The sequence below is a fragment of the Tetrao urogallus genome (assembly GCF_951394365.1).
Source record: "Tetrao urogallus genome assembly, chromosome: 14".
Classification (NCBI taxonomy): Eukaryota; Metazoa; Chordata; class Aves; order Galliformes; family Phasianidae; genus Tetrao; species Tetrao urogallus.
Window position 1 is genome coordinate 8067875 of NC_136827.1, and position 20115 is coordinate 8087989.

Sequence of the window (20115 nt, forward strand, 5' to 3'; positions counted from 1 at the left end):
CTGGTGGCACCCCCTCATCCTCCTGTTCACCTGAAGGATACAGCAGCCCCCCAGATGTGTTTGGTGGCATTCACTTAGCTCACAGGGAGCAGCAGCTCCAAGGTGTCGGCCACTCCTGCACACAGCCTGGTGATGCTGACAACACTCAGGGACACTGTGAGCACTGCACCAACCTGTCCCGTCCTACCTTGGCAGGTGAAGCAGCGGATGTGGAAGTGGTTGCTCTGGACACGCACCACCTCGCCCTTGCAGGTGTCCCCGCAGCGGTAGCACTGGATGACGGTGGAGCCGCTCCCGGCGGTGTAGGGGTTTTGTTGGTAGGGAACTGCTGGCAGGAAGGAGGGAAGGAAAAGTGGGAGGAAAAGGGTCTGTTAGCATTTGGGACACAGCCTGGCCAGGCGTCACGGCACTGACACCCCTGATATGGACAACGATGCTGCTGACAGTCATCCAGAGCAGGAACTGCATCGAGCAGAGGGGCTTTCTGCTGTCTCAGCACAGCCCCCAGACATGAACTCAGCAAATGCTGCAAGGAGGAGCTCCTGCTTTCCCCGCTCCACCTGCAAGTGGCAGCTCTGGGCTGTCCATCGCTGTGAGCTGTGGGCACAGCCAAGAAGCAGAGTGCTCGTTTGCTGAGAGTTCAGAGAGCAACTTGCAATTTGGGCAGCCCAGATATTAAGGGGTAGGGATTTCAAAGGGCTGGGGTGGCTTCCTGACCAGGCACTGCGCTCTGTTCCCAGGAACAGGAGAAGCAGCCGATCGGAGGTGTGCACACCTCAAGGGGCGAGGGGACAGGTGTGGGACAGAGGAGTGCACTCATCGCAGAGCTCTTCATTCAGCGAGGGGCAGATCAGGTGACGGGGAACAGAAACAGCCCATTATGGGCTTGTAAAGCACAGAAAGAAAAGTCAAAGTAACATTAGAGATGGTCTCACGGTAAAAGCCCATCCCAAAGGCCAAGTGCCCATGGACACGCTCAATGAATGCACAGCGCTGCAGTGCGGTGCAGTGCCCTGCGCTGACCCCACTAAGGGGGTTCCCATCCTGGAGGGGTGTCCAGCACAGCAGGAGTTACAGTGCTGGAACGTTCCCCCGCACGAATGCTGTGCTCTCACTGCGCAGAACAAGGCGGGAACTGAGCCCTGGGACACTGCCACAGCAATCCACTGCCGGAAAAGCAGTGGGGGGAGCGGGGTGGTAAGAGGCTGCAAATTAAATCAACACTTCACTAAATATTAATAATAATTTTTAAAAGGGGGGAAATCGGTGTCAGAGAGTGCAGGCATCACTTGTTTGGAGCTCCTTAGTCTCCAGGGGAAACTTCTCTGTGGCCATAGCAACATATCTCCAAACCCCTGTGCTTGGTGGGAGGAAAGGAAAAGGGTTTGAGGACAGAAGGGCACCCACTGCCTCACTGTGGCACCTACTGGCACCCACGGTGATGTGCCAGGACCCGGCTCCGAGCCCCACCGCCACCCTGGCACTGCCTTTACTCAGAGCTGAGCCCAGCACTCCCGATTTGGGATTAACCTTGGCCTCATGCTGGAATTTTTCACCAGGAACATTACGGCATTGTTTCAGCGGGGCCGTGCCTGGCTGGGAGCGGCCCCACGCAGGAAGTGTCACACATCCCTGCAGCTCCGTGCAGGGGACAGCTGAGCGGGGCAAAGCTCATTACACCCAAATAATCCCCTAATAATGTAAGTAGCATTAGCGGCCTCCAGGCTGGGATCCAGCAGCCGGGACGAGGGGGTGGGCACTGCCTGAGGAACGCCATAATCTCACCCCGGTTTGCTGCTGTATAGCAGGACGTTGAGCTGGCTCCGCCCGGCGATTAGTGCCGTCGTGCTGCCCGGGGCCGGGGCTGCCGCACGTCCCTGCTGGCACCAGACTGGCAGACCGCAACGGCAGCGCACCACGCGTGGGCACGTGGCAGATTTCTGCTGATCCGGATTAAGGTGGCAGCTCCGGTCAGAGCCCAGTGCCCTGTGCTGGTTCGGCTGTATGCAAACAAGGGGCTAAGAGCCTGCGCTGGGGAGAGACAGTGCCCCCGGACAGCACCAGAGCAGCTTTGTGCCACCCCTTCCTGCATGGCAGCACACCAGGGTGCATAGATGGATAAAGATCCATCATCCTTCAGGCCAGCTCCTACCCCTATCTCCCTCTACCTGCCTGTTAGCGCTTCTAACTGTAAGGCCAATTAGGCAACTGCTGCAGGTGGGTTTTGTACCATTAGCAACAGGTAATGGGAGGCTCCCACCCAACTCAACGCTGTGTTTGCTATCACTGTGTTTATGAGATAGCATCTCTGCAGGGGGATTTGGAGGCCTGATGTAATTAATTGCCGTTAATTAATACTTGCACAATGCTCGGACTGTAAAAAAAGCAAAGCATTCACCTTTTAATTAATAACCAGAAAACTGAAGCAGGTGGGTGCTGCTGGGGCTGGTCTGCAACGTGGGAATGCGGTGGCACTGGGAAGGGTGATGCAGCTGGGCACCCTGACCCTGCAGTGCTGCAGTCCTGGGGTGGGTGGAGGTGAAGGCCGGGATGGGGCTGGGCGGCTCGGGAAGAGGAAGGCAGCGTGCCAGGCCAGAGGCGTCAAGGCTGAGGAGTGGCAGTGAGTGGCCAGGAAGGAATTCTGCTGGAAGCGCCGGTGCTGAGAGAGAGGTTGGGATGTGCTGTGCTAGGTGGGCTGGGGAGCATGAAGGAGACCCTGCGGGGAGATGAGGAGGGAGAGGCTGCACCCTGGGGACAGGAGCCCTAATCCCCTCACTCTGCAGACAGAGCAGAAGAGCAGTGGTAGGCGAGGAGCAGGATTTCCCATCACTGCAGGAACCCTGCTGCCCCTGTGGAGAGGAAAGGGTGGAAGGTGTGGATGTGAGTTTCTCATCACAGTGGGGCTAAGGGCCCGTCCTGCGGTGGCCAAGGGTGGGAGGAGCTCGGCCATGGTTGTAAAAATGCTGTGGGAGGAAGGGATGGATGAGCTGGGAGCCAGGTGGTGCTGTGGGTGTGCTTGTGCCCAGCTCTGCTGTTGGGGAAGGGCACTGGGGCTGTGCACAGCCTGGTGAGGCACAGTGCAGGTGTGCGCATCCCAGCTACAGTGCACCAGGACCCAGCTGGAAGGTCACCAAATTGCCTCGAAATAGTTGGGGGACTCTGAGCACAGCATCATTAGGAAGTGCAGAGTAGGTAGGGCTGGGATCCCAGCAGCCATCTACAGCTTACAGCGAGTCCTTAGTGTGCCACCACCCTAATCCAGCCCTAATCTGATCACAGCCAATTACTGATCCACCTGCCCTACACTGTTTCCCCGCCTCTCTGGGTGTGACACAGGACATAAACAACATGTGGGTGCCAGGGGTGGTGGCAGCAGGATATGGGATGTGGGTGCAATTAGTGGGGATGGGTCCTGCATTACTGCTCTGCTCCCCAGATCCCAGCCCTGGGGATCCCCAGGGTAACGTCACACTGCAGCTGGGAAAGAGCAGCAAGCTGTCACCATCATGGTGTCATTGCTATGCTGTCACTGCTGCTATGGGTGACACAGGTGGCACCAGCCTTGTGCTAGTGGCAAGGGTACAGCAGGGAGCAGGCCTGGAGGAAACATTGCTGCCAGCCTGAAAAGAGAGGAGGGAGGTCAGGCACTGCTATGGAGGGCTTGGGGGTGGGGATAAGGAGAAAAGGAAAGAGAACAGAAAAAAACAGGAGAAAACAGACAGAGCAGCGAATATTCTGGGCCCTGCCTGTGCAGCTGAGTTAGTTCCTGGCTGTGTTCATGGAAATTATTCTCTAAACGTGAGCACTGAGGAAGCTGGCGATTGTCCCCCACGCTGACCCAGCCCCAGCCTGCAGGATGTTTACTTCCCTGCCAGGACCAGGGGAGTCCAGGGACCCATTGCGGGGTCAGCCCAACCTACAGGCAGACCCCGAGCAACAAGGGATGTGGGCAGTACTGGCTAAGGGGCTGCTGGAAGAACCCCTGCTCGGAGATTGATGTCCAGATTGCCAAGAAGGAGAGAAAGAAGCTGCTGCTCCATTTTTTGATGCTGCTGGGAAACATGAGGACCTCCATGTGGGACAGCACAGCAAAAGAAAGCACTCAGCTCAGAGCTGTGCTGGCAGCCCCACACAGTCACCACAGGGTCACCGTGACACGGGCACACCCAGAGCACCACTGATGCAAACATCATCCAGGAAAAGCAGTCCCGCTCACAGGTCAAGCATGTAGCCCTGGGAGCCCCATCCCCAGTTTGGACCCACACTGGTCCCCCTGGCCATGCACAGCTCATGTAGGTGTGTGCACCCGCTGTGCCCACTGCCTCGCTCCCATCCCCACCAAGCGCTGCCGGGGTCCTTTTTCCTAGCCAGTACTTGTTCAGCTTGTCATGGCAACCAGAGCTCCTTGAACTGCCGTTGCAGCCAGGTGCCACTGCACTGCTTGCCTGCAGGCATCGCAGCAGCAGAGCCCCCCCATATCCTGAAACTGGGTGCTTCTCGTCCCCCATGGGACAAAAGCAGCCACCACCGCTCACCCCTGTGGAAATTGGGTGGGAGAAAGAAAGAGACACCTTTCCAAGAACCTGGGGTATGATGTCTGCAGGCAGGCTGTGCATCTCACCAAGCATGACTGTGGGTACACAGTACTCAAAGGGGAATTGGAGGCTCCAGGAGCAGCAATCTATCTCCAAAAGGCACAGCTTGAATTTCACAGTAACTATTTAATTCCCCTCCCTATTATCCCTGAGAATATTTTAGCAGTTCTTCATGGCTTGGGGAGAAGAAGAGAGAGGATAGATTGCATTTTAATTAATAATGGCTGAAATGCTTCACTGCCCAGGGCAGGAACCACAGTGAGCCTGAAGCAGGGACTTACACTGAATGGCAGGGGACAGCATGGCAGTCCCTGGGTGACAGCAGGTGGCACGGGGTCCTGCCTCAGGTGCCTCCAAGCAGGAGCAAGGATGCTGCACTGAAGGCCTAGCGGCAAGGCGGGAGCAGCAGTGCTGGCAGTGGGCTGGGGGTTGAGGGCTGGGTGCGTGCATCCTGGGACTCTGAGCTGCTCCAGCTGAAGAGCAAAAGCCTTCAGGCTGAACCAGAAGAAATGAGGGAGCATTAGGCCAAGCCTCAGACATGATGTGGATGTGCATGTTCAGCGTGCCAAAAGGGAAACAGAGGGAAACTGCAGGAGCTGGTGGGAGGAGAGATGTGAGGGCAGGGCGAGGCTGCAAAGGGAATCTGCAGAGGGGCCTTATTGTGGTGCTGCAGCTCAGGCAAAGCATCTCTGCCCAGCACCTACAAGCTTAATTTGCTGGGGGAGAGTCACTTAAAGGCAGGAGTGGGGACATGGCATAGGCCAGCAGGGCTGGACAAGCAGCTATCCATTCTCTTTGCTGCTGAGAAAAAGAGAGCAGGGTGAGGCACGAGTGTGTGAGGCAGAGGGAATGCAGTACACAGGCATCCCCAGGGCTGAACCCAAGCACACATGCACTGCCCGGGGCTCTGTTTGCCTGAGTGGAAGTTGAGAGCACCATGCAGTGCCCCAGCAGACTGTGGCACACACACACACACATCAGCCCTTCACTTGGGAGGCTGTGAGAACGCTGGATTTCAGCCCAGAGAGTCCAAACAGGCTTCTCTTGAGGGATCACCTCTGGAAGCAGAGGGCTTAGCCACCCATCAGCAGGAGAGACACGGGGTGACACACGGGGACAGGAGCCACCACGTACCCAGCCCTGCCACTGCCCAGCTGCCACCACAGCTGGCCCCGCAGATGTGTGGCGCTCCCCAGCTCAGCACTTTGGGCTGCAGGAACGTTTGTGTGAGGCGGATGAGGAGGGATCCCTGCTGCGAAGCTGACGATGGAATTTCATCCTTACATCTGGTTCAGCTTAAAAATCTTGCCCAGGCTGCTAGAGATACCAATAAATTGTGTATGAGCGCAGCGGAGTGAGGCGGATGAGTGTGTCCTGTGCTGATGATACACCACGCACCCACGGCATGGGAGCTCCAGCCCTGCTTGCTCCCCAAACCAGGCTGGGGACTGCACCCCAAGTGGGCACAGAGACACGAGGGTGACCTTAGTGGTCCTATGTGTGTCTCACAGCCCCCTCCCCACTGCCGCCACCCCCTCTCCAGCCTGCCTAGGGTGGCAGTGACCATGAATTGGCCCACAAGGAAGCAGCCTGGGGCCGGCAGGAGCCCATCACCTCCCCCGGATTTTATTCATGAGGCGTGACAAGTGGGTGAGCTGCAGCAGCACAGCACTCACCCAGCAGCTTCTGACAGCGCCTTGGCTGCAGACTGAGCCCAGCCCCAGCCCACACAGTGCTATTTTCTGCTCTCGGTGGGCTGGGCAGGTTTGGGGTGTCCACGTGCACGGATGCCCAGGGGTCCTCCAGTCAGGGGCTCCAGATGTGCGTGGTGGAGACAGAACTCGAGGAGTCAGCGCCGGGTTGAGAGAGGGGCTGACACAGTGGAAGCGCTCGGCACGGCCCCTCGCACGCACTGAGGCAGCCGGGGCAGAAAGGAGCTTATTGCTGGCTGCTGCACGGAGGGATTTTCTCTTTGCTGCTGTGTTTCGTATTTGCGGCTTCCCGTATGGAAATGCTTTTTCCCTTCAACCTCCACCCACGAGCGCCACGGATTTTGTTGCAGTTTTCAAAACATATGGTGCGTACATCAAAAAACATAAAGGATGCTATATTTAAAGTATTACAAAGCAAGCCAGGAGCCAGCATTTTTTAAACTGGGGCAGTGTCTGAGAGCGAGAAATGGGGGGATTTAGGATTCTCTAACCCAGATCAGAGAAAGAGCCCCATCAGGTGAGCTGGAAGCAGGCTGATGCCCACACCCTGCTCTTGCTGATGTATCGTGTCCCAGCACAGCTAACAGCTCAGCATCTGGATGCCGCCTGGAAGGCGGCTGCTACGTGGTGCTCAAAGAAGACAGCTCTAAACTGTAATGCACTAAGCTAATTTCTTCCTGTTTCTTCTGCGATCCGCTGATTCCCTGATGGGCTGAATGCCTCCTCTATTACTCTGCTAATCGCTCCGTGCATAGCATCATTTATCTGGCCAATACAAGCACTGCAAGAGAGATGAATTCTCTCTTTCTGCAAGCACAGGGTAGAAGGCAGAGCCTCCTCCATGTCATCGCTCCAGACACGGAACTCGTTCTCTCATTCTGCAGAGTGTGATACGCTCATTTGTTTTATTTTAGACCGTATTCGTGCTGGCATTGTAATTCCAACCTGGGAGACTGCGTCATAGCCAGGGAATGAGGGGTGGTGGATTTGCTATTTTTAACTCCTTCTACTCCAGGGAGGGAACTTGAAATCAAATCTCTATTCAGAGACACGGTATAGATATGAATGCAACAAAACGGGAATTCGGACTGGGGGTGACAGCTGGCAAAGCGAGCGCCGGCGTCACAGAGGGGACACTCTCCCCATAAATAGGACACAAAGGGGTGTACGTTACAGGGCGACCTCACTGCCACCGGTGCGTGCTCGGAGGCTGACGGTTGCAGACCAGCCGCCGCGCAGCCAGTGCCATTCCTGGGGATGAATTACAGCTCAGGGTTGGCAGCAAAACGGCACCAGGAGCTTCCCCAGCAGGCTCACATTCCTCTCTCCGCTCTTATATCCCAGGAAGGTGCTGGCTAAAACAACTGGGATTTGGGAGGGGCGCTCCATAGCCCACAGCTGCGGAGTGAAGGACACTGCCACATCCCTGCTAAGCAACCAAACCACAGCAGAAGAGACAAAGCACACCTGCGCTCATTCAGTGTGGATGTCCCACAAAGGCCATGCAAGCCCGCCTTTGGACAAGGGCTCAGCACAGCCCCCGCGTGGTCCTTGCACGTTACATGGGCAGCACAGAGGGTGTTTACTGCCTTCCTTAATCTAACATAATCCCTGCTCTAATTCTGTTGAAGGTAGCAAATGGAGCCTTTAAGTGGCCATAAAAAGATTGCTCCCTCTGCACAGCTTGGCGGGACACCTGGCTGTCTCCTGGTGTCTTCCCCACCCTATCCATTGCACCAGGGGTTATGCTAAAGCTGTGTGGGACAGAGCATCTTTTATAAACTATAACTCAGGCCCTTGCAACCGCAGAGGTCAGCAAGGACAGCCAGAGCAGCAATGGGGATGGCCACACTGCTGCCCAGGTGAGACACAGCCGTGTGGGGCTCTGCAGGGATCCTGCAGCTCCCATGCAGGCTGTCGGCACGCATCGGTCTCGCCCAAAGCTGTTAGCCTTTATCTCCTGCCATGTGTTGGTTGCAGTTGGCCGGAAGCAGAGCTTTCAATATTAAAAGACAGCAGTTTTTGTTCTTTGTGCCATCTGTATGTTTGTGTATTTCCCCTATCACCATAATTAGCAAGCTGGGCTCCAGTCAGGCTCAGGAAGAGATCTTAGTAGACATCTTCCCAGCAATTCCAACAGCTTCATCATTTCTTTTATGGCTCCCCTAGCATGATCCCCTGTCACTGAGGCTGTCACAGCTCCAGCCACCCCCCACTGGCACGTGGCAGCAGCAGGCAAGCTGTGCTGCAGGGAGCATCAGCTCCAGCACCCGGGGTACAGGTGAGATACAAAAGCCAATGCCAAGAATGGCAGCAGAGGTGTGCATGCTCCTGCCCAGTCTGTCTGCGTGTCCCCTGGTAGATGCCACGGAGCGGTGGCCCCGAGTTCTGCCTGAACAAACCTTGTCCTGCTCCCTCTCCAGGGTGCACACCAACACAGCTCACTGCACGCTTTCTGCAAAAACACAAGGATGAAATAAATCACCATGGCCCCAATGAGAAGCAGTTCATGGCTGGAATCTCCCTGCAGCTCCAAAGGAAGCTGGCCGGGACACATCCTGCTAGCTGAGGCCAACTGCCTCGCCCCACAACAGCCCCCGCTTCCTTCCACTCCGACCTGGCTGCTGCTTGAGATGTCCCTGCTGCTGGCCTGGGGTGGTCAGGGCCCCACAGAGCCCCCCCCCCCCAGCCCTGGGTTTCCATCCAAGCCTTGCTGTGCACAGAGAGGCTGCAAGGGTTGGACTGGATGATCCTTATGGGTCCTTTCCAACTCAGGATATTCTACGTTGCTGCTCCCCCACTGCAAACCCAGCACAAAGAACAGCAGGGGAAGGGCTGTGCGCGCCAATGTTTGCAGAGCACTTGTGTTTGTGCAGCTCTGCCAGAAGGAGCTGGGATGTGCAGGGATCTCCTTGTAGGACCATGGGAGAGGAGCGCTGCCACTCTCCTTGGCAAAGCATGCTCTGGTTTCAGGTTGGCTGATAAACAGACTTGAGCTACATACACAGACAGCTGCCTACGGCAAACAGCAGGACAGAATGTACAAGCAAGTTTGGCAACTTTATGTGAATTAAATGTGCATTTAATTGAGATTTATAAGGGAGGTTGCAATAGCAATTGATTATCAAAACCAGATTATGTATGGGGACTTAGCAACTATACAGGAGATTAATGTTGTTTCCAGAATAAATCCTCAGTAAATATATTTTTCCCCCAGTAACCAACTAATAACACGTCACCCTAATTATCTCATGAAAGGGGCACGGAAGCTTTGACAAATGCTGAAAGAAAATGTTGTCTGCAAAGCAGCACCAGAGACACAAAACACACTCTGCTTCCAAGCCGTGGCTCAGCTCGTGTCCCAAAAACCAGGACACAGCTCGTGAAGAGACACCTGCCCAGACTGGCCTTGCCAGCACCCCTCCCAGCCCCCGCACGAGGAGCTGCATGGCCCCATCCAGACCAGCAGTAACACTCCATGCTCTGCTCCATCCCCGCCTGCACAGAGGATGTGCTGCAGAGGTGTCTCCAATGAGCCCACCCTGGCAGGAGGGGGTGGCTGTCCTTCTGAGGGCCAGGAGGGCATCCTGCTGCTCCCCAGGGCTGGGGTGGGTGCAGGACCGCTACTGCGGGATGCAGAGATGCTCCAGCAGTCGTCATGGCAACGCCGGTACACAGCCAGAGCGAACAAAGCTGATGGAGAAAAAAGGGAAGAGAGGAAAGAAAGGGGGAAAGCCAAAAAGAAGGAAGGGGAGACAGGTCTGCAGTAATGGAAGGCTGCAGCAGGAGGGAGTGACGGGGCAAGAAAGCACAGGGATGTGGGGGGGGAGGAGGAGGAGGAGGAGAGCTGCCTTTCAGTGCTCACCTTGGGATGACCTCTGGGGATGTGACCCAGGGTGTGCACTGAGCTATACCATTGGGATGGTGCCCATCAGCTCCCATTGCAGCTGTCCCGAAAGTTCCCTCCAGGGCCATTCCCCTGCTGGTGGCCTGAGGCTATGCTGCAGGACATCCTATACAGGTATGTGGAGGCATTGCTCTGCTACAGAGCCAGGAGGAGCCCTTCCCACACTCTGGGACAGAACCTCACATCAGAGACACCCTTAAAGCAACAAGTAGTGAGAGCCTGGGCAGTTGTGTCCAGTTCCTCAGCACCTCCCTCCTTCCCCAAGCACAGGGGGATCAGCCAAACTGTGGGTCTGATCCCAGCCCCATGAGGGTGGGTCTGTCTTCTCCACAGCTGGTTGTCAGGGGAGTGATGCTCTCAGATTGTGCTTCATATCCCCAGCTGCATTCTGGACCTCCATGTGCGGACATGGGGTGTCCCTGCTGCTGGCACAAGGGGGCTGGGGACGCTGGGTGTCAAGGGGACAATGTGGCAAGATGAGGGAGCAGCACTGCTAAACAATGAGCTCCCCCAAGTACAGGCAGGGGTTTGCACAGACATCATCCTCCCCTCCTCCTTCCTACTCTCATGCTCTCCTTGGCTTCTGCATACGCCCAGAAACTGACTTCAAAAGGCACGGGGGGAGCTGCCAGCGCAAGGAGCGGCGGGCGGGCAGACACGGCTGTCTGCTGCTAAAAGCCTTCAGTGCCTTTCATCAGGGCCTGGAGAAAAAAGGCAGAGAACCTCTGCTGCTTGGGCTGGAGGCAGACAACCAAACCTGGCATTGGGTGCTGCTGCCCAGCAGCACTGTGCTCCCAGTGGGGACTGCAACAGTGGGAGTCCAGCCCCCCCTCTCCCACATCTCTGCATATAAACGTAAATAAATCCATCTGTGTACAGTAAGCACCAGAGATTCTCTTAACCCTCCACGTTCTCTGCTCCAGGTTGGGCTAAGTGTTGCCCGTGCGGGCAGGAGAACGGTGATGTTGTCCAGCACAGCCCAGGCCCAGTGCTCAGCATGCCCACACTGCTCCCATTCCCGAACATATCAGCGCAGCCTGCCTATCCCTAGAAGCCACCTTCCAGCTCCTCATTAGTGCCAATTAACGGGCAGTCAGCATGCCCAACAGAATTGGCATTTTTCAGGGAACAAGTTCCCTTTCATGAGGGATAATCAACACAGACTTTGTTGTGCGTGCTCTCAGCTCAAATGAGCTAAGGACTGCCTGCCAAGGAGCAAAACTATGTTCTGAATCAGACCCTTTGTGCCACCAGAGCCATGTGGGACATCATGAGCCAAGACAGCCACAAATGACCTTTCAGCAAGGCCCCGATTCACCCCACACCTGAGGGATGCTCTGGGACACCCCCAGACTGGGACACTCCCACACCTCCCCCTGCCCACACCCCAGGGGCTCACAGCATCACCGGGTGCAGTGTGGGATGCCACCACACTCAGGTGATGGGCAGGGTGAGGACAGCACGCACCTAAGCTGAGTTTGGGCTGCAGCTCCTCTGCTACAGTGCTAAATAAAGCTGTGAGCTGCAGAATTTCAATGGAGAGCAAAAGCAGACTCTTTGAGAGAGGGAAGCACAGGACCAGGAGTACGCTCTTCAGCTTCCTTAGTTCTGTGCCTTGCTGACACACATGGGAAAAGCAACCATGGGGGAGCAGAGCTAGATGGCCTGGATGTGACAGGCTGGCACATCGGACAGAGGACTCTTGTTAGTGCTGCTTTCCTGCTGCCTGAGTGGGGGCACAGCCAAGAAATGCTTCCCAGCAGCCTGCCTGGCTTCACAGGACTTTAATTGCCAGGGGCAGGACAGCAGGGCAGCAGCAGAAGGGCTCAGGGAGGATAGAAGGGTGCTGATAGACTCTCTTGCAGGACAAGTGCCATGCGCTTCCCAAGACAGGAAGCTCCTGCCATCCCATGTCACAGGTGCCAGGACCCCAAGTGTCCCACAGGTGGGGCACCAGGCACAGCTCTGTGGGATTAGGGATGCAGGGAGCAGCACGGCCACAGCAGAGCTCTGCTGACTCTGGGGGAAGGAGAGCAAGGATCTGGCAGATCTCTGAGCTGACTCAGAGCTCCGAGTGCCCGATGGCTCTGCTGTGCCAAGTGCAAGCCAAAGCAATTAGCATTTCTTGGAGACACTCGGTATAATCTTCCCTGAGTGATGGGTAGAGCTGCCACGAGGGCTGCAGAGCTGCACCAGCAGTGATGCAAGGCAGAGCAGGGCTGTCCCACAATGGGATCACTGCTCCATGCAGTGTGGGGATGCTGTGCCCTCGACCACAGCCCCAACCCCACATTTTGCCTCCGGGTGCTGTGAGCCAGCAGCGGGGGGGGGGGAGCACAAGACAGAAGCAGCCTCCTCCCCTTCCTGGAGCACAGCCTACTTGGGAATTCGACATTTGGGGAACGCCAGGGCCAGCCCTGTCTGTCAGCTTCCAGGGAAGTTCTCAGCTCGATCCCTGCAGCAGGGAGGGAAGCACAGATGATGCTCTGGGAACCACACCAGAGCAGAAGCCAGCCCGAGTCAGGGATTATTTTTAACAGCTACTTGTAGAACACAGTGAGTGCATGCAGGAGAGACAGCTCACACTGATGCTTGCCCCATCCCTCCCTCTGACATGTGCAGGGAGCATAGCTCAGATCCAGGCTTTTTATAGGGTTTCCCACTCCTGCTGGGCACGCAGCTCAGCAGCTCGGTATGACCACACCACCCCCTCTCCCAGCAGTCACTCGCATACCGTTCACTGAAGTCTTTCCATTCCCCTCTTGCTGTTTCCTCTTCTCTCCTTATTAGGGATCCACCTACCCATCCATCTACTCATTCTCTCCCTCTCTGTGGCTATTTTTAAAATGTCATAAAAGCTTTCAACTGGTAGCATCCTCGGGGATGCAAGGGATTTTGTATGTAACCCATCACAAACTGTCATCACCACATAACTCTCCACGCAGACAGTGACTTTAAAAAAAAATGCAAGAAAAAAAGAAACAGAGGAATGGAGAACGCACACACTGCGTTGCACAGCTCTGCCTGGACAGAAGACCACACTGTTCCTGGGGATGGCGGAGACAGATGCTGGGGCAGCACAGCCAGGCCCCTCTGCAGGAGATGCAGATGGGTTCAGGAATGTTTTCCCACTGGTTAAGGGCTCTGAGTTGTGATTCACCCAGACTGGTGTCCCGGCGTCTGTAGGCAGAAGCAGGAAAGTTCCAATGCTGGGAAGATGGCTGTGAATCTCCCTGTGCACCCATGCATGTTGTGATCAAGAAGCCTGAGATCCCAAGAAGTGGGAGATGTGCCACAAACACAAAGACACGGAGCACCCCAAAAACTGAATCCTGGGAGACAGCCTGGGTGACATCACGATGACCAAGGTTCCCTAGCGAACCCCAACCCAGAGGGAGTGCAAAAGCACTCGGAAACCTCAGATGCACTTCAACAGCACAAGGAGAACCACTTTTCTCTCTCTGATCTGATCACTCCCTACAGAAGAGCCTCCTCCCTCAAATCTGCCTTGAATAACAAGGAATCCTCCACCTGTGCCCCCCCACACACCCCAGCATCTTGGTGAGAGCTGATGGGCTCTGCCCAGTGCTTTCTGCAGCAGGTCCCTGCTGCAGACTGTGCCAGCTGTGATCAGGCCAGGTATAGCCTGAGCAGCGTCCCACTGGGCACCAACATGACAACACTCTGTGCCTCCAGCAGCAGCCAGAGCCCTCCTCTATTGGTTCAAGTGCACCCAGGAGCCCCAGCCCAGGCACAGAACTCTCAGATGACGTGGGTGACGCAGCTATTTATAGCAGCTGGAGAGAGCTCAGCTTACCTTGCCCCCCCTTTTCCATCCTTCAAGAGCCAGGAGGTGCTGAGGTGGGGGTGGTTAGGCAGGGGCACCCCTGTGCCACCAGCAGAGTGCAGGCAGGGTTGGCAGGGACCGGCACCCTGATCCAAGCAGACAGCGGCTGTGCAGAGCCGGGGAAGCACCCTATTACACTCTGAGGATTGCAATCTGAGCAGAGAGAGCGAAAATCTGGAGCAGAGCTGACAGCAAAAGCCGGCACTGAGCCATGCAGCACGCCTGTCTGCCCTGCCCTTATGGACTGCATTCTGGGGGCTGCTGAGAGCAGTGTGGTTGGCTCCCTGCTCTGGGACCTGCCCCAGCCAAGGGGAGCTTCCCCACACCTCCGCTGCACTCTGCACCTGATCACTGATGTCCAGCTTGCAAACAAAGCTCAAGCCACTCGAGCCGCAGGCACCTGCCCTGGGTCTCTCTTAGCAGCTCAGAGCCCTGCTGGCACGGAGCCTATCCCCAGGCACCCCACAGCTCTGGCATAGCACAGCCTGGTGATGAAGCTGCTCACAACCTGGGCAGTGCTGCAGACAGGGGTGATTTAACCTGCAAGCATTTGGTGACTCAGAGCAGCAGGTGGAGGGCAGGGCAGCAGCAGGGAGCAGCCCTGCCAGGGTTAAGGCAAGCCCTTGGTTTGGAAGGGGGGTGCCAGGGGATGCAGTCACCTCCTGAGCAGCCCTGGGGCTCAAAGGAAGCTCCTGCCATGCTACAGTAGCAGGCTCACACACAGCTTCCTGTCCTCCTCCTCCTCTTTTAAAGCTTTCAGAAGACAAATCCCTGGCCAAAGGGGAAGCAGCCTCCTTCGCGCCGCCACCCTGCTGGGCCCCCCCACCTGTGCAGGGAATCCGGGCTGGGGAGCAGCTGTGGCATGACATCCCCATCACACTGCCTGACATGTCCCAGCAAGCGGAGCTGAGCCAGGGACCAGCCCAGCCCAACCTCAGCTGTTTATAAATAGATCCCTATTGCCACTGCCCCGGGCAGGACAGCCCTCAGTGGGATGCCTGCATCGAGGCTGGCAGAAGAATGGATGTATGAGGAGAAGCAACACCTCCAGGGCTGGAGGGTACACAGCACAGGGGTGGGAAAGGTGAGCAGCGCTTGCGTTGCGCTTCTGTGAGATGCTACATGTGCTGTGCAGGCATGGTACTGCAGAGCCTGGTGTGGGCACCTATGGGCTCACGCCTCCAGTCCTGTGCTAGGTTATGATCCCCTTGTGCAGAGGAACCTTGCTGCAGCTCACTGCTGTGAGAGCAGGTCAACCCCCAGAACCTGAATTCAGATTGTAATGGACTCAGATCTGAGAAGGGCTCTGGGGTGGCACTGCACCAACAAGGCAGCCTGGTGCTCCCTACTGTGGGGCACTCCTTGCAAAGAAGGAGGTCAGCAGGATGGCTGCAGACACGTACTGTTCTCTTACATGTTCCCGCTCCTCTGCAATGCTCTCCTCCTGAGGACTTCTCCAATTGTCCAAGCTTCAAAAACATTTCAAGATGGGAGTAAAGTAGAATGTGCAAGAAGAGAAAAACAAGCAATGCTCGAGGCTCAGAGAAGGACTTTGCCAAGGTAAAACGGGTAAGAAAAAAGGAAGGTCAGGAAGGCTGCGTAAGGAAATCATATTGGCTCCTCTTTCTTTCAGAACTCTGCCCCAGGCAGCAGAGAAAGCATGTCAATTCCCAGCCCTGGGCTTGTGGCTGATAATGATAAGGCATTCAGGCTATGCCAGAACTGGAAAAAGCCTCTATCAACTACAGCCTATCAAAAATCTGAACCGCCATCAAATATATGGGAACCATATGCTCAAGTCTGCTGCCACACTTGCTCAGTTTGGTGCTATTAAGCTTCAGAGACAGCCCTTTTCTGGAAGGGGAAGTGTTTGCAATGGGGCTGTTCTTCAGGGCACTTGAGCAAGCTTTCTGGGGCTGAAACATCTGGAGTTGAGCTCTGCCTTCCCTCCACCTGCTGCAGTCACTCCTTGTCCCCATCCACTTCACAAAACCCTCCTCTCTATCCCGTCTTTCTCCCACCTCCAGCCCACCCCCAGGATGCCTTCCAGAGGCACTGCAGCGCTCACAACTGAGAGGCACTGATGTATTTAGTCTAAAAATATCTGATTAGATGTTCCAAGCACTTCATTATGGCATCATCATGATAGGACTGCGGGGTCTGGCAGGAACTTGGTGGCTTTGCCTTCGCTCCTTCGCAGCTCTGCTGAGCACAAGGGCAGCACCACACTGATAACAGGACAGTCTGTCATTAGTCCAGCCTGCTGGCATCACAAATACAATCATCTGGCTAAACCAATCGTCACTCTGTCATTAGAAAACTTGCTATTTATTTTATAAGAGCATGGCAGGCCCTTGAAATAATTCAATTGCTTCAATTGACTTTACAGCATGCACTTCATTGGACTGCAGGGCCACTTTCCATGGCTTCTGCTCTTTGAAGGGCAAACTGCCAAGAAAGAGGGTTTGCAGGAACGCCCAAAGTCCATCCACCAGCCTGAGGACAGAGAGACTGCATGGGCGCTGAATTTTCTGGCACCGAAGTGAATGCCGTTGACAGTTGTCCCTTTGGTTGGCTGCGCAGGAGGAAGGAGAGGATTTGTACTGGGATGCTGGTGGCAGCAGAGGGCTGGGTATTGAAAACCAGGAGATCTCTTTGGCACTGGAAGCTCAAGGAGAAGAGATGACTTTGATGCATCGTATCAATGGGTCCCTCAGCAGCTTCACAGCCTCCTTAGCACGTCCTGCCCTGCTCTGTGGGGAGATGCAGAACCTCCCCAACCTGGTGAGCTTATGGGGCAGGGCTGAGGCTCCTGGAGATGCACGGTACTGTGTGATTCCTCTTTAATTACACAGGGACTTAATAGAGTTTGCTGGTAAACACCTTGTAACCACATGTGCCTGCAGATTACTGGGTAATTACGCTTAGTGGATCATCATGCAACAGGGAACACGACTTAGGAAAGACAAAAATAACCAGGCAAACACGTTACATTCATCAGTGTGTCATGAAGCCTTTCTGCCCAAGCGCCGTACCGGCCGGCTTTTCCTCATACCTCCTTTCTGGGCCTTCTGAGACCAGCAGAGCTGTTGCAGGGGGATCCGAGAGGCGCCGGGATGGGATGGTCTGGGGAAACTTTCCACCTCACATACCAAAGCCCCCACAGACCTCCCCGTGCTCCAACAGGTGACAGCCGCTCCAAGGGAGCAGGGTGGGATGGATGGGCTTTTCCTGCCCCAGCTTCTCAGGGAAGGGTTGGAGCCCAGAGCTCAGGAGGTTTTGGAGTGATTTTAAGGGGATGTTGTCTAGGGCAAAACTTTGTACCACAGGATCGAGCTTCGGCAGAAATGCAGCACTGATGGACCTGGTTAGGAATGCATGAATCCATTTGCAACCAATTAGCAGTGCTAACCAGAGTGGGAGGTATAAATAGCAGAGTGAATGTAAATATCAACATAGTGCCCTCCAAACGCTCACAGCCGTGTGCCAGGAGGCTGTGTTCCCAGACAGCACAACTCTGCACCCTCAGGTCTTCTCACTCTGCAGCCTCAGGGTATGAGTTTACACCCAGGATCAAGGGCCTTCTCCTCTGCCCCTTAACAGCAGAGTTTTCACATGGCTTTGCCTTCTCTGCTCAATGGGAGAGGAGAGGTCCTCCAACCCTGGGTGCAAAGCAAGTCCCACTGCGTGAGGTGATGACATCCTCTCTTTTTCCTCCAACATCAACATAAGCAGCATCTCGAGCATCAGGACAGAGACCAGACTTGGGAGGCTGAGCATAGCTGACCTGCAGGCACAGCCCTTCTGCTTCAGAGCCCTCCCTCACAGACAAGAGAATCCGTGCTGAGAGCAGTAGAGCTGCTCCATAGCCAACAAGTGGTAGTGAGCTCCTGAGCCAGCAGCTGCTGGAAAAGGGCTGCAAGAGCCACTGCAGGTCATAGCCAGGCACCGCAGGGTGACAGCCAGATGGCACAGAGAATGCCAAGGGTTCCAGCAGGCACACACAGGCCTGAGGGCTGCAGGCTGGGCAGAGAAGAAGCTAGACAGCTTTCAGCAGCTCACAGCAGCCATAGAGCACACAAGTGGGAGCCCCAGTCCTGCCCGTGCTCTCAGTACCAGCTGGGAGAGGATCATGCCATTGCTAAGAACAGACAAGCCAGAATGTGGGTATGGAAAGCTCTGCTTTGAGCCCTCAGCTGTCTGCAAAAGCCTGGAAGCTCAGCAGGGTAGTGCCTGCTGCCTTGCACAGCTCTTGTACAGGTGTTGTTCCAAGGAGTGCCCACCCCCAGTGATCAGCCCACAGCACTGCAAGCAAACTGCAGCTGGAGCAGCTTCCCACATCTCACCAAACCACGTAGCTACTTGGGAAAGGGAAATGGCACCACTTCAGCAAAGCCATCTGAAGGCTCGGGCAAGACCCACAGTGCCAGTCTGCTGCTGGGAAACTCAGAAGCCAAGGCATGGCTGAGTGATGCCCCCAGGGGCACTGAGTGAGCTGGTGGCAGGAGGAGATGTGGCTTTCAGGGGGCTCCAGCTCCCCACCCCCCAACCTGGTGGCCTCCTCCCATCAAATCGCAGGAGAGCACCAGGCAGGATGCACGTGTGGCTCTGCTGGCACCACTCCCCCCACGTGGGAGAGGAATAAGTGAAGTTTTGCGGTGTAATCAGATACTTACGATACGCTGGCACCATAAACAACCCTTATCACTGTCAGCATCCAAGCTGGCTATTAAGAGCTGGAAAGGAACCCCCAGGAGGAACTAGCACACATTTGTTGGAATTGGCTTAGAAGAAGCCTAAAAGCCCTACTTGGCCACCACAATCATTGACCCCAGCAAACACTGAGAGCCATTGCAGTCCTCTGCACCAGACCCACGATCATTACTCATAACCCAGTTGCTACCAGGCATCCCCATAGAGCTGGGAACAAATGGGTCCCCAGCAGTCCCTACCTGGGCACTGCCAACCTCACTGCCCCCAAGCAGGGCACCACTCCTGCCACAGGCATGGCTCATGCAGAGGGCACTTGGAAAGCGTTCACACCTCTAACACAGCCCTACAGATCTGGAATCACCTGTTCTGTTGCTTGCAGCATGCCAAGACATTTTTCACGGTGTTTTGCTTGGGAACCACCCCAAGATCTCAGGTTGAGAAACCTCAGCACACCAAAGGGACAGAGAAGTCACTGCTCTGCTACTTTCTGCCTCTTCACTCCACACAGCTGTGAGGACACTCAGGAGGGACAGGACCTTGTCCCAGGAGGCAGGTGGCAACCAGCAGCAGCTCTGGGGGCTCGGTGCCATGTGCTTTTAAAGGAAGAGGCCAGAGGTCTGCTAGCAAGGTGGACACAGCTGTCACACACCCTCACAGCAATGAGAAGACATTGACTGTGACTGGATCAATCTTTCCAGACTTTGCAACAGGGATGCAAAACCAGGAGCAACCAGACCAGGAGCAGGTGCCAGTTCTCATCTCATGCAGCACATTTCTACGCTCTGCTTCTTTAGCAATTCTTACGTAGTGCATGAACGCCTCTGTCCCCATCTCTCACCCGCGCACAATAGAAACACCCACATCCCCAGCTGCAGAAGGCACATGCTTTTCTGTGCCACATCTGTGCTTTGCTCAGCTCCCCAGTTCCTGGGTACCCCCTTCCTCTGCTCCTCATCCCCGCTGGCTGTTCTCCTAATGGCTATTTATATGTGGGCAGAAGCATCAGCAAGTGTGGCTGCTGCCTGGCAGAGTGCTCCTGGCTCCCTCTCACCATGTTGCATATCGACATTTTACTGCATGATCTGCCCTCCAAGCCCAGAAATGCAAGCCAAGAAGTACTCAGGGGAGATAAGCACCGCGGCTCAGCCCGCACGAAGGGAACACTAGCAAAGCCATACCCTGTCAGAAAGCAAGAGGCAGAGAAAAAGATACCCAGCCCATCCGATGTGTCAGCCCCGGTGTCACATTTTCTTTCCGATTCCTCCCCACCAGCTCCACGCAACATCAGCCCTGTTCCCATAGCAAAGGGAAGGGAGAGCCGTACTTACTGCTAGTGCTCAT

At 55.5% G+C, this 20115-nt stretch overlaps 1 protein-coding gene across 1 annotated transcript in view; it reads right to left on the reverse strand.

The window, feature by feature from the left end:
- ABLIM3 (actin binding LIM protein family member 3) overlaps positions 1-20115 on the reverse strand; it is a gene marked incomplete at both ends in the record, with an annotated part of 34613 nt that extends 14498 nt beyond the window's left edge. The window contains 2 exons of the mRNA XM_079542244.1: positions 188-325; positions 20103-20115. Coding sequence (XP_079398370.1) covers positions 188-325; positions 20103-20115 — 151 coding nt within the window. The remainder of the gene's footprint in view (positions 1-187; positions 326-20102) is intronic.